This window comes from Aedes albopictus, chromosome 2 (assembly GCF_035046485.1).
Source record: "Aedes albopictus strain Foshan chromosome 2, AalbF5, whole genome shotgun sequence".
In the NCBI taxonomy this organism is placed as follows: domain Eukaryota; kingdom Metazoa; phylum Arthropoda; class Insecta; order Diptera; family Culicidae; genus Aedes; species Aedes albopictus.
In genome coordinates, this window is record NC_085137.1 from 29812601 (window position 1) to 29825470 (window position 12870).

A 12870-nucleotide genomic window follows, 5' to 3' on the forward strand; every position below is an offset into this window, starting at 1 on the left:
AAATTAAAATTAAAATTAAAATTAAAATTAAAATTAAAATTAAAATTAAAATTAAAATTAAAATTAAAATTAAAATTAAAATTAAAATTAAAATTAAAATTAAAATTAAAATTAAAATTAAAATTAAAATTAAAATTAAAATTAAAATTAAAATTAAAATTAAAATTAAAATTAAAATTAAAATTCAAATTCAAATTCAAATTCAAATTCAAATTCAAATTCAAATTAAAATTAAAATTAAAATTAAAATTAAAATTAAAATTAAAATTAAAATTAAAATTAAAATTAAAATTAAAATTAAAATTAAAATTAAAATTAAAATTAAAATTAAAATTAAAATTAAAATTAAAATTAAAATTAAAATTAAAATTAAAATTAAAATTAAAATTAAAATTAAAATTAAAATTAAAATTAAAATTAAAATTAAAATTAAAATTAAAATTAAAATTAAAATTAAAATTAAAATTAAAATTAAAATTAAAATTAAAATTAAAATTAAAATTAAAATTAAAATTAAAATTAAAATTAAAATTAAAATTAAAATTAAAATTAAAATTAAAATTAAAATTAAAATTAAAATTAAAATTAAAATTAAAATTAAAATTAAAATTAAAATTAAAATTAAAATTAAAATTAAAATTAAAATTAAAATTAAAATTAAAATTAAAATTAAAATTAAAATTAAAATTAAAATTAAAATTAAAATTAAAATTAAAATTAAAATTAAAATTAAAATTAAAATTAAAATTAAAATTAAAATTAAAATTAAAATTAAAATTAAAATTAAAATTAAAATTAAAATTAAAATTAAAATTAAAATTAAAATTAAAATTAAAATTAAAATTAAAATTAAAATTAAAATTAAAATTAAAATTAAAATTAAAATTAAAATTAAAATTAAAATTAAAATTAAAATTAAAATTAAAATTAAAATTAAAATTAAAATTAAAATTAAAATTAAAATTAAAATTAAAATTAAAATTAAAATTAAAATTAAAATTAAAATTCAAATTCAAATTCAAATTCAAATTCAAATTCAAATTCAAATTCAAATTCAAATTCAAATTCAAATTCAAATTCAAATTCAAATTCAAATTCAAATTCAAATTAAAATTCAAATTAAAATTAAAATTAAAATTAAAATTAAAATTAAAATTAAAATTAAAATTAAAATTAAAATTAAAATTAAAATTAAAATTAAAATTAAAATTAAAATTAAAATTAAAATTAAAATTAAAATTAAAATTAAAATTAAAATTAAAATTAAAATTAAAATTAAAATTAAAATTAAAATTAAAATTAAAATTAAAATTAAAATTAAAATTAAAATTAAAATTAAAATTAAAATTAAAATTAAAATTAAAATTAAAATTAAAATTAAAATTAAAATTAAAATTAAAATTAAAATTAAAATTAAAATTAAAATTAAAATTAAAATTAAAATTAAAATTAAAATTAAAATTAAAATTAAAATTAAAATTAAAATTAAAATTAAAATTAAAATTAAAATTAAAATTAAAATTAAAATTAAAATTAAAATTAAAATTAAAATTAAAATTAAAATTAAAATTAAAATTAAAATTAAAATTAAAATTAAAATTAAAATTAAAATTAAAATTAAAATTAAAATTAAAATTAAAATTAAAATTAAAATTAAAATTAAAATTAAAATTAAAATTAAAATTAAAATTAAAATTAAAATTAAAATTAAAATTAAAATTAAAATTAAAATTAAAATTAGAATTAAAATAAAAATAAAAATTAAAATTAAAATTAAAATTAAAATTAAAATTAAAATTAAAATTAAAATCAAAATTAAAATTAAAATTAAAATTAAAATTAAAATTAAAATTAAAATTAAAATTAAAATTAAAATTAAAATTAAAATTAAAATTAAAATTAAAATTAAAATTAAAATTAAAATTAAAATTAAAATTAAAATTAAAATTAAAATTAAAATTAAAATTAAAATTAAAATTAAAATTAAAATTAAAATTAAAATTAAAATTAAAATTAAAATTAAAATTAAAATTAAAATTAAAATTAAAATTAAAATTAAAATTAAAATTAAAATTAAAATTAAAATTAAAATTAAAATTAAAATTAAAATTAAAATTAAAATTAAAATTAAAATTAAAATTAAAATTAAAATTAAAATTAAAATTAAAATTAAAATTAAAATTAAAATTAAAATTAAAATTAAAATTAAAATTAAAATTAAAATTAAAATTAAAATTAAAATTAAAATTAAAATTAAAATTAAAATTAAAATTAAAATTAAAATTAAAATTAAAATTAAAATTAAAATTAAAATTAAAATTAAAATTAAAATTAAAATTAAAATTAAAATTAAAATTAAAATTAAAATTAAAATTAAAATTAAAATTAAAATTAAAATTAAAATTAAAATTAAAATTAAAATTAAAATTAAAATTAAAATTAAAATTAAAATTAAAATTAAAATTAAAATTAAAATTAAAATTAAAATTAAAATTAAAATTAAAATTAAAATTAAAATTAAAATTAAAATTAAAATTAAAATTAAAATTAAAATTAAAATTAAAATTAAAATTAAAATTAAAATTAAAATTAAAATTAAAATTAAAATTAAAATTAAAATTAAAATTAAAATTAAAATTAAAATTAAAATTAAAATTAAAATTAAAATTAAAATTAAAATTAAAATTAAAATTAAAATTAAAATTAAAATTAAAATTAAAATTAAAATTAAAATTAAAATTAAAATTAAAATTAAAATTAAAATTAAAATTAAAATTAAAATTAAAATTAAAATTAAAATTAAAATTAAAATTAAAATTAAAATTAAAATTAAAATTAAAATTAAAATTAAAATTAAAATTAAAATTAAAATTAAAATTAAAATTAAAATTAAAATTAAAATTAAAATTAAAATTAAAATTAAAATTAAAATTAAAATTAAAATTAAAATTAAAATTAAAATTAAAATTAAAATTAAAATTAAAATTAAAATTAAAATTAAAATTAAAATTAAAATTAAAATTAAAATTAAAATTAAAATTAAAATTAAAATTAAAATTAAAATTAAAATTAAAATTAAAATTAAAATTAAAATTAAAATTAAAATTAAAATTAAAATTAAAATTAAAATTAAAATTAAAATTAAAATTAAAATTAAAATTAAAATTAAAATTAAAATTAAAATTAAAATTAAAATTAAAATTAAAATTAAAATTAAAATTAAAATTAAAATTAAAATTAAAATTAAAATTAAAATTAAAATTAAAATTAAAATTAAAATTAAAATTAAAATTAAAATTAAAATTAAAATTAAAATTAAAATTAAAATTAAAATTAAAATTAAAATTAAAATTAAAATTAAAATTAAAATTAAAATTAAAATTAAAATTAAAATTAAAATTAAAATTAAAATTAAAATTAAAATTAAAATTAAAATTAAAATTAAAATTAAAATTAAAATTAAAATTAAAATTAAAATTAAAATTAAAATTAAAATTAAAATTAAAATTAAAATTAAAATTAAAATTAAAATTAAAATTAAAATTAAAATTAAAATTAAAATTAAAATTAAAATTAAAATTAAAATTAAAATTAAAATTAAAATTAAAATTAAAATTAAAATTAAAATTAAAATTAAAATTAAAATTAAAATTAAAATTAAAATTAAAATTAAAATTAAAATTAAAATTAAAATTAAAATTAAAATTAAAATTAAAATTAAAATTAAAATTAAAATTAAAATTAAAATTAAAATTAAAATTAAAATTAAAATTAAAATTAAAATTAAAATTAAAATTAAAATTAAAATTAAAATTAAAATTAAAATTAAAATTAAAATTAAAATTAAAATTAAAATTAAAATTAAAATTAAAATTAAAATTAAAATTAAAATTAAAATTAAAATTAAAATTAAAATTAAAATTAAAATTAAAATTAAAATTAAAATTAAAATTAAAATTAAAATTAAAATTAAAATTAAAATTAAAATTAAAATTAAAATTAAAATTAAAATTAAAATTAAAATTAAAATTAAAATTAAAATTAAAATTAAAATTAAAAATAAAATTAAAATTAAAATTAAAATTAAAATTAAAATTAAAATTAAAATTAAAATTAAAATTAAAATTAAAATTAAAATTAAAATTAAAATTAAAATTAAAATTAAAATTAAAATTAAAATTAAAATTAAAATTAAAATTAAAATTAAAATTAAAATTAAAATTAAAATTAAAATTAAAATTAAAATTAAAATTAAAATTAAAATTAAAATTAAAATTAAAATTAAAATTAAAATTAAAATTAAAATTAAAATTAAAATTAAAATTAAAATTAAAATTAAAATTGAATAATTTTTATTTTAATTTTAAAATTAAATAAATTTAAATTTAAAATAAAAAATAAAATTAAAACAGGTTCCGATTTTTTTTATTAAATATGTTTCGTCCAGCTTTCATTCGAGGCAGAAGTGCGGTTGTAGTAGTGAACGCCGATAAAAGTTCACTACTACAATCACACTTCTTGCTCGGATGACAGCTGGAATGAAAACAAGCAGCATAAAATCTATGCCTAACATTCGTCTAACAGCCCATACTAAAACATGTCTAACGTTAGTCTAATGTTAGACTAACAAACATGTTTCGAATTTGCAACATGTCTAACAAAAGTGTGTCATATCTGTCTAATTTTAGACTAACATTAGGCAAAAGTGAGACAAAAAGTTAGCCTAACATGTTGGCCAGTTAGTCTAACATTAGGCTAATGTTAGGCTAACCCTCCGTACTGGGAAACAATCATTGAACGTCAATCTTTTTTTTTTTGTTGGGCGAGTGGCTGGCTGAGTGTGTTTTGTGCGGATCCGTGCGAGAGGTAATCAAGGAAAATCGCCCGAATTTCCCCGCGAAGAGTAGCGAAACTACATTCAAACCGTGACGTAATTCGAGTTGGTGCGAATAATCACTTCGTCCGGCCGGGAATCAATGTCCGACTGCGAGGAATCGCTCGAGAGTCGACTGGCAAAATTTCGTCTTGATAGGGTAAGTTGGTGCGGTGGCGTGGCGGAGGCGGCGCAGTGCTAGTGGATAAAGGGGTGCGGGTTTTCTGGCTTGTCAGATTCGAGTTTGTTTTGGTTCGGTTCGATAGCCACGCTCACTCACACGAAGAAGGGGATGTTTATAAACATGAACCATGTGCGGGTGAATGGTTGCTGTGTATTGAATTAAGGGATTTTGGAGTGGAATCCAACCCCGAGGAATAAAATTTGTTAATTTAAAATAATCGACAAAGCTTCCAGATTGAAGGTTTCCACCTCTTAAATAGCAATAAAAGTGGAATGCAAATTTTGAAAAATTAACCACAGTTTCAATAATAACTTAAGTGAGTTTTATAAATTCGTTTTGTTTTAAATTTGTTAAATTCTGTATCCTGTAAAATAGAATGATTCATCCGTTGGATGTAAAGATTTCTTTACGCATCAGAAACTATTTTCACGAAGCTTACAAACAATAGGGTAAATGATGATGGTTGGACCAACTTGAGACATTTCGATACGTAGTCAAGATGTACGTCAAGAATTTCGTATGATAGAATCGAAATACCATTTCAAATTTGTAGTTGGCAGAAAGCTGTACTCCTCTAGTTTACGAAAAGCACGGAGAATTCCTAAATTACTCAAAAAATAATTGAATAATTCGATTTTTTTTAGCAAAGAATTTTGATCTTGGTTGGACCAACGCAGATTTTGGTTGGACCAATGAAATGATCATGGTTGGACCATGATGTCTGAATATCCAAATATCGGACGAAAGAGTTGCGAAAACAATATTCATCAGGAAACCAGATAGATGCCGGTGACTTCGTGACTTTACGCAGTTCAAGAAAACCTCGGAACTCTGAAAGTTTGAGAAAACTGGAGATACACCCCCCAGACCGACGAAAATGAAGGGGGCATGCAGGATTAAGATTTCAGATAGGTTTTAATTGGTCTTATAAATGAATTACAATAAACATTAGAATTATAATGATATAGGTTTAATCTCGGATTTAATAATCACCATCAGCGTGTACTACATACTTAGGTAGAAAAATAGGGATTAATGTCCCACTTGCCATAGGGTATTCTTGCCACACAGACGCAGCCTAGGACGCAGCTCTTGGTGGGTGAGCGAGCATTCACTACCATATCTCGATGTAGGGCAGAGATTCATTGTGGATTCAGGGTGATGACAATATTAGGTAGCTGCGAAAATCCTAAATGTATACGATGGGCTTCAGTGGGAGACTGGTGAAGTGCTGTTTGCCAACCAACCGGAGGCACTGTTCTGGTCATCTTAATGTGGATCTTGGTGGACGCGCTAAGGGGAAAGCGACGAGCCATCTTGATAAGCTCAGCTGTTCGGACCTACGGGACAAGGTGAAGACTTCTTCGGCAAACCGATTCTGGTTTAAGTATCCGGCGGCGTACGAGCAGCAGCTCTTCGGTACACTTTTTTTGGGAACGCGAAAATCTTGTTCAATGTCACCGCGCGCGAAGAAAACAGTAAATAAACTGCATCAGTCCTAGCAACCAACATGGTAACCGCTAGGCCCAACCACAATCATTCGGTGGTCCAACCATCATCATATTCATTTAGTCTAATTTTACTAATTTAATGAATTTTAAATGAAAAATAATTAATTTCAAATATGTCATCTTGACGTCCATATATTTTCGCAGAAGTATAACGCAAAAAATATATGAATTCAAAACTAAATATCTCTACTACAGGTGTTACAAATTGAGTAATTTTGTTGTCCAAGTTGCGCTTCTAGTCAGCCATATCAAAATCCTTAATTAATGAAATGATTTAGAGATATACTACATAAAGCCCATTTGATTTCAATACAGATAAGGCTACTTTTTGATAATAGTAAGACTTCGACTCAAGTTTTATAGAAAAAGTTGATCAAATCTGTAATTTCCCAAAGTGGTCCAACCATGATCAGTTTTTCAGTTGGTCCAACCATCATCATTTACCCTAACAATAATCTGTTGATCTTGGAACAGAAAATTCAACTACAAAATATGGAAACTGAGTCCGGAGCGTTGTTTCATTGAGAAGTAATATAAGTTTTGTATAAATGAGTGTCCAGTCTCCAGTGAAAGAATTAGTATTAATTTTGTATGTAGACGGTATACCTATTGCTTGAAAACAAGTATCACAATTTTACTGGATATATTCTTACACAACTTGTGAAGCTTATCCAAATAAAAGATTCAAAATCAGCTTAGCGTGGTTTAACAAGTTTTGAGCAAACAGGAAATGTTGAAATATCACGGGAATAGTCTTGTGGAACATATTAAATTGCAAAGTTGAATTACACATTATCGTTAGCCACATTGGCCATTTGTTATGACCTGACAAATGAAGTACAGAATCATTATCTACAAACCAAACCAATACAGTTCGGCGAACCTCTTTTAGGCTCATAACCTTCAGTCCACAATCAAAAACAATAATAAATGTAAATAAGCGTTTTTTTAGTATAAGAGTTAGTTAAACATAATAATTGTAAACAATATATATAAAACTGAAGAGATATATACAAAAAGTTAACGATTTTAGGATCATAGTGTTTGAATTCTTGACCAATATTCGCTAAATTAGCTTGACTGAATGCATAAGGTTGATTGTTTACAAACAACACGTAATTGGGTTTTTAAATTAAGAAAAATATCTTGGTTTTTCGATTTTATACGAAAGAGCACCTTTTTCTGAGCCGCTATGATTTTTTTCAGATTTTTAGAACCTTATTTTGGTACCTAAAATCAATTTCAAAGAAATTTTTTGAAATCACCTTTTGACAGCTGGGCAACTGTTTGACAGCTCCGCCCAGTACAAACTGCGACAAGGGGTGATTCGACAAATCGTTCCCATACAAACTTCAAATTGATTTTTAAATAGGTTCCCGGGCTCCGAAATTCATGAAAATTTGGATTTCGGCTCAGTTTGACATGCAGATTCAGAATATCGAATTATCTCAACACCGTTAAAGAAGCCAATTGGGTTGTTTAGTGAATAAAATATTGCTATTTTCTATATCTCAATCGAAACAGCTCATTTTTTCTGAGTATAACGTGATTTTATTGCAATCCAATTTCTTTGTTTTGATGGTTAAATAAATAAAACAAAATTTCATTCTGTGGAAAGAATGACAGTTCATTCGATAAAATGCCCCGAACAAAAATTTTTGCCATCCAAACTTTAAATGCATTTTAAAACCAGTTTCCAGCTACCAAAAATTATGAAATTTTGGATTTCGACTAACTTTTGGATGGAGAATCCGATTATGAAATAATCTGAATACTCTTAAAGAACCCAATTGAAATTCCCAAAAAGTAATTATGTATAGTTATTACTACCGAAGTAATGTATGAAACTTCTCGTACTTCCGCTGCAGGAGTTGACAAAACAGGATTCAGCAACCGGTGGTGCGGTACAGTCAGACATGGATCGCGATCCCAACAATGGGGATCGAGGAAACGGTGGGGGTAGATTTCACGGACGTGGCCACAGGGGTGGAAAACATGGTCGAGGAGGAAGAGGAGGATACAAGGGTGATCGCGATGAACCGTGGAGGGGTGGAAAGAAACTGAGGCGGCACAAAGTCGCAGAAAGGATGGCCTATGAAAATGGGGATGGCGGAAGTGGTGCCAATAGATTCAAAAGGTTCGGTGATCCGAGAGACGACGAAGTAGTTACCGGTGGAGATGAAAGGCCACCGCCGGGGTTGCGTGGAAGAGCACTGGGTTTGTTTTATCGGGACAGACAAACCAGGAAGAAAAAAGAGAGTGAGAAGCGAAAGGCAGTGGACATAACAATACCTCAATGGCAGATTCAGGAGATTCGTACGCAGCTGAAGCTGCCAGATGGACAAGGGAACGTGGATTTTTTTAAGCACTTCATTCATAACGAAGACATCAATTCTCCGTTCAAGAATGAATACCTGAGGGTGATCAACAAAAACCTGGAGCAAATTTTGAAGGAAGAATCCGTGAAAAATGAAGTTCCTTCCGATGACTCGCAGGTCGAGTGGAAGCAATCAGTGAACAATAAGTTCTACGAGGAATGTCTGAAAAAAGATTATTTGGGAGAAATGAAGTATTTTCGTGAAAAACTGCCTGCCTTTGGTTCAAGACAAAATATTTTGGAGATGATCGACGCACATCAAGTGATTCTGGTCAAAGGAGAAACAGGAAGCGGAAAGACCACTCAAATTCCACAATTTATTCTGGACCAAGCTATGCTGCAGGGAAAGGGGTCAGATTGTAGGATCATTTGTACGCAACCACGACGAATTTCGGCTATTACGCTATCAGAGCGAGTGGCCGCAGAGCGCGGAGAGAGACTGGGGAAGTCCGTTGGATACCAAATTCGTCTGGATTCCAAGAAACCTCGGAGCGAAGGAGCTAGCATAACGTTCTGTACCACGGGTATCGTTCTCTCCATAATGCAGAGCGATCCATGCTTAAAGGATTATTCTCATCTGATTCTGGATGAGATTCACGAGCGGGATGTCATCACCGATTTACTTCTTGGAATTACGAAAATGATCCTTCCGTACCGTAGAGATCTGAAGATCATTCTCATGAGTGCCACCCTCACTGCGGACACATTTTCTAGCTATTTCAATAACTGCCCGATGGTAGAGATTCCGGGTTTGACGTTTCCCGTACAAGAATTCTACCTGGAAGATGTTGTAGCTGAGCTAAACTTTCATGATTTCGAGGGCCAACAGACTCAAAAAAACTATCGCAGTCGCGATAGTTACATCATGCAATTCTACGACATGATCGATCCTTACCTGCCAGAACTACGTGCCCACTACTCCGCTCAAGTTTTGCGAACGATCAGTAACCCACAAAGCGAAACACGTCAAAATGATCTCATCGTCGAACTCATTTGCTATATTACGGCTACAAAACCAGACGGAGCGATCCTTGTGTTCCTTCCGAGCTTAGCTCAAATTACAGAAGTTAATAAGCTTCTCACTAGACATCGTCGCCTATCGCAGATGTCGACGCTAATCTACCCACTGCATTCGAAAGTTCCTCAACTCGACCAGAAGGCAGTATTCTCCCGACCAAGGCCAGGCACCCGTAAGGTGATCCTTGCGACAAATATCGCGGAAACTTCGATTACCATCGATGACGTGGTCTATGTTGTAAACGCGGGCCGACATAAGATCAATATGTACGAGGACGGTATCTCTTCTCTCCGTGATGAATGGATCTCCATTTCCAACGAAATTCAGCGGAAAGGTCGTGCAGGTCGTGTTCAACCGGGAGTGTGCTATCATCTCTACACCAGAGCACGTCGAAACGTACTACTGCAAAACACACCACCGGAAATCCTCCGAGTAGCGCTGGATGAAGTCATTCTACACATAAAGATTCTTGCTCTCGGAGATGCTCGTCGTTTTCTGGAGAAGCTGCTCGATCGACCCTCTGATGCGGTCATCGAAGAATCTCTGGAACTACTCAACCGTCTCAACGCCATTGATGACAACGAAATGCTTACTCCTCTAGGGTACCACCTCGCACGTCTCCCAATGGACCCACGGACCGGAAAGATGGTTCTTCTGTCCAGTATCTTTAGCTGCACCGATCCGATCACCTCAATCGCGGCAAGCCTCTCGTTCAAAGACGCATTCTACAAGCCTTTCGGTAAAGAGAAAGAAGTTGATCGCGTTCGTCGACGATTCGCCGAAGGTTTCCACAGCGATCACCTAATGCTAGCAAACGTGATCCACCAGTGGAGTCAGCTGTCCTATCGAGACCTCCCAGATTTCGCCCGCCGAAACTTCCTCAACCAGAACACCATGAACCAACTGTGCAGCATGAAGGCTCAGTTTTGCGAGTACTTCCACTCGGCCAAGTTTCTGGATCATGCCCAACCGGAAGCGCACAGCAACAATCGCAACTCCGCAAACGATAAACTGCTGACGGCGATCGTCGGCGCAGGATTGTATCCGAATGTGGCCTTCGTCCGGAAGATCATCCGGAATCGTCACAACGCGGATGGGCGAGCCATTTTGATGATCGAAGGCCAGGGACGGGCCACGATTCATCCGTCGTCGGTGAATAGCACGCTGGGGAATTACGACTCAAAGTAGGTTACTTGCCCTCAAAAAGCCAATTCTAGAGGAAAAAAACCCTTGGATTATCTTGTTTTTATTCAACTTTCCAGCTTTGTGGTGTACTACGAAAAACAAAAGATTTCGGAGCTGACGATCTTCGACACGACGGTGGTGAATCCATTTCCACTGTTTTTCTTCGGCGACAACCACGTCGAGACGCACGAGGGATTCGAGATGATCTCTATTTCGGGACACTATTGGTGAGACCGTTCGCTTTTTTATCGCTTTTTTTTGTAGTTGAAGAAATCCGATTTTTCTTTCAGTTTAAAATGCAATAAGGAAACCTACCGGCTGATTCAGGACTTGCGTGGTGGCTTCAATCTATTTCTTCAGAAGAAAATATGTGAACCATCGCCGGTTGATTGGTCATCGGAAGAAGGAGCTCTGTTGCGGTATGTCATTTTCACCTTGTAGTTAATGTCTTTAACTTTCTATTTTATCCCTTTTTTTCGATCCAGGGCAATAATCGAGCTGATCACCATCGATGGAAAGTTTGAGGATGACTTTGACGACAACGATGATTCAAGCACATCGTCATTCTCGCGATCATGCCTGGGTGGGGAGTCAAGCCGGTACTATGAATAAATTCGGATGAATGGCTCATAGCTGATACTCATCCGTTTCTTGTGATTTGATCACTGAACCAAGTCATAAAATAGTCATGATTCAAGTCAAACAGTCATTGCAGTGTGGAATAAATGAGTGATGAAATGTTGTACAATCAACCACCTTAAAAATCCTTGAAATCTACTTTTTGATCTGAACATTCATATTTGAAATAGTTGACTTGTTGAGTACAACTTCTTTATTAAATGGCCGACAGATTTTTAGCCCTAGGCTACACAGGAAGAAATTCTGAAAACTACACTTGACATAAATATTGAAACGTTTAATTTCCCAATTTATTTCATTCGATTTTACATAGAAGAATTGCTTGTACGCAAAATTGTAAGCAAGCTCCATACTACAGACAACCTGTAATTTTACAATCGAATGGAGAATTGTGTTAAAAGCTCTGGAGGTCAATTTCTTACAGCGAACTCGATGTAACAATTTTGAACTGCGTAGTTCATCTCGCTTTACTTCCTTTCCGAAGGAAAAACTCCCATTTGTGAGTTTGTCGGGAGTGGGGTTTGATCCCAGGTCCTCGGCATGATAGACACGTGCTTCAACTATCACACCAGATCCGCTAAACAATTCAAGTATTGGATAAAGTAGGTATCTAACAATTCCTTCAAAAATTTCTAAAATGAATCCTCCAAGAACTCCTCGTTTAAGATTTTTTCAAGGATTTTCTGAAAACTCCTCCAAGGATTCCTTTAAGAATTCCACTAAGAATACCTTCAGTTATTTCTCCAAGTATGCAAAAAATCCTCCAAGGGTTCATTCTAGATTTCCTGCATGAATTCCATCTGAAATAAATTTTAAAAATTACTAGGAAATTTCCTTTAAGTAATATTGAAAGATTCATTAGACGATTTCTCTAAGGATTCTTGCAGGAGTTCCTCTATGACTTCTACCAAGAATACTTCCTGGAATTTCTACAGGAATTCCTCCAAGGGTTTCTTCAGGAACAACTCCATCGTGAAATATTTCAAAAACGTATTCCTGAGTTCCTTTTTCAGAAGCTCTTACAAGATTTTTTTCGTGTATTTCTTCATGAAATAAATAGTTAGGGAATTTCTTTAAAGGTAA

General features: G+C 26.9%; 1 protein-coding gene across 1 annotated transcript; it reads left to right on the top strand.

Annotated features, from left to right (window-relative positions):
* Nucleotides 1-4817: 4817 nt before the first annotated feature.
* Nucleotides 4818-11988, top strand: LOC109402297 (ATP-dependent DNA/RNA helicase DHX36). The gene is made up of 5 exons (XM_019674955.3): nucleotides 4818-5033; nucleotides 8437-11147; nucleotides 11226-11375; nucleotides 11439-11567; nucleotides 11634-11988. The coding sequence occupies exons 1-5, from the start codon at nucleotides 4977-4979 to the stop codon at nucleotides 11758-11760; spliced, it is 3174 nt and encodes a 1057-aa protein (XP_019530500.2). The 5' UTR covers nucleotides 4818-4976; the 3' UTR covers nucleotides 11761-11988.
* The last annotated feature ends 882 nt before the right edge of the window (nucleotides 11989-12870 follow it).

Excerpts from the sequence above, each read along its gene's own strand:
- LOC109402297 (XM_019674955.3), top strand. The coding sequence starts at position 4,977 with ATGTCCGACTGCGAGGAATCGCTCGAGAGTCGACTGGCAAAATTTCGT. Across the intron at positions 5,034-8,436 it reads CAAAATTTCGTCTTGATAGG|GAGTTGACAAAACAGGATTC; the intron begins GTAAGTTGGTGC and ends CTTCCGCTGCAG. Across the intron at positions 11,148-11,225 it reads CTGGGGAATTACGACTCAAA|CTTTGTGGTGTACTACGAAA; the intron begins GTAGGTTACTTG and ends TCAACTTTCCAG.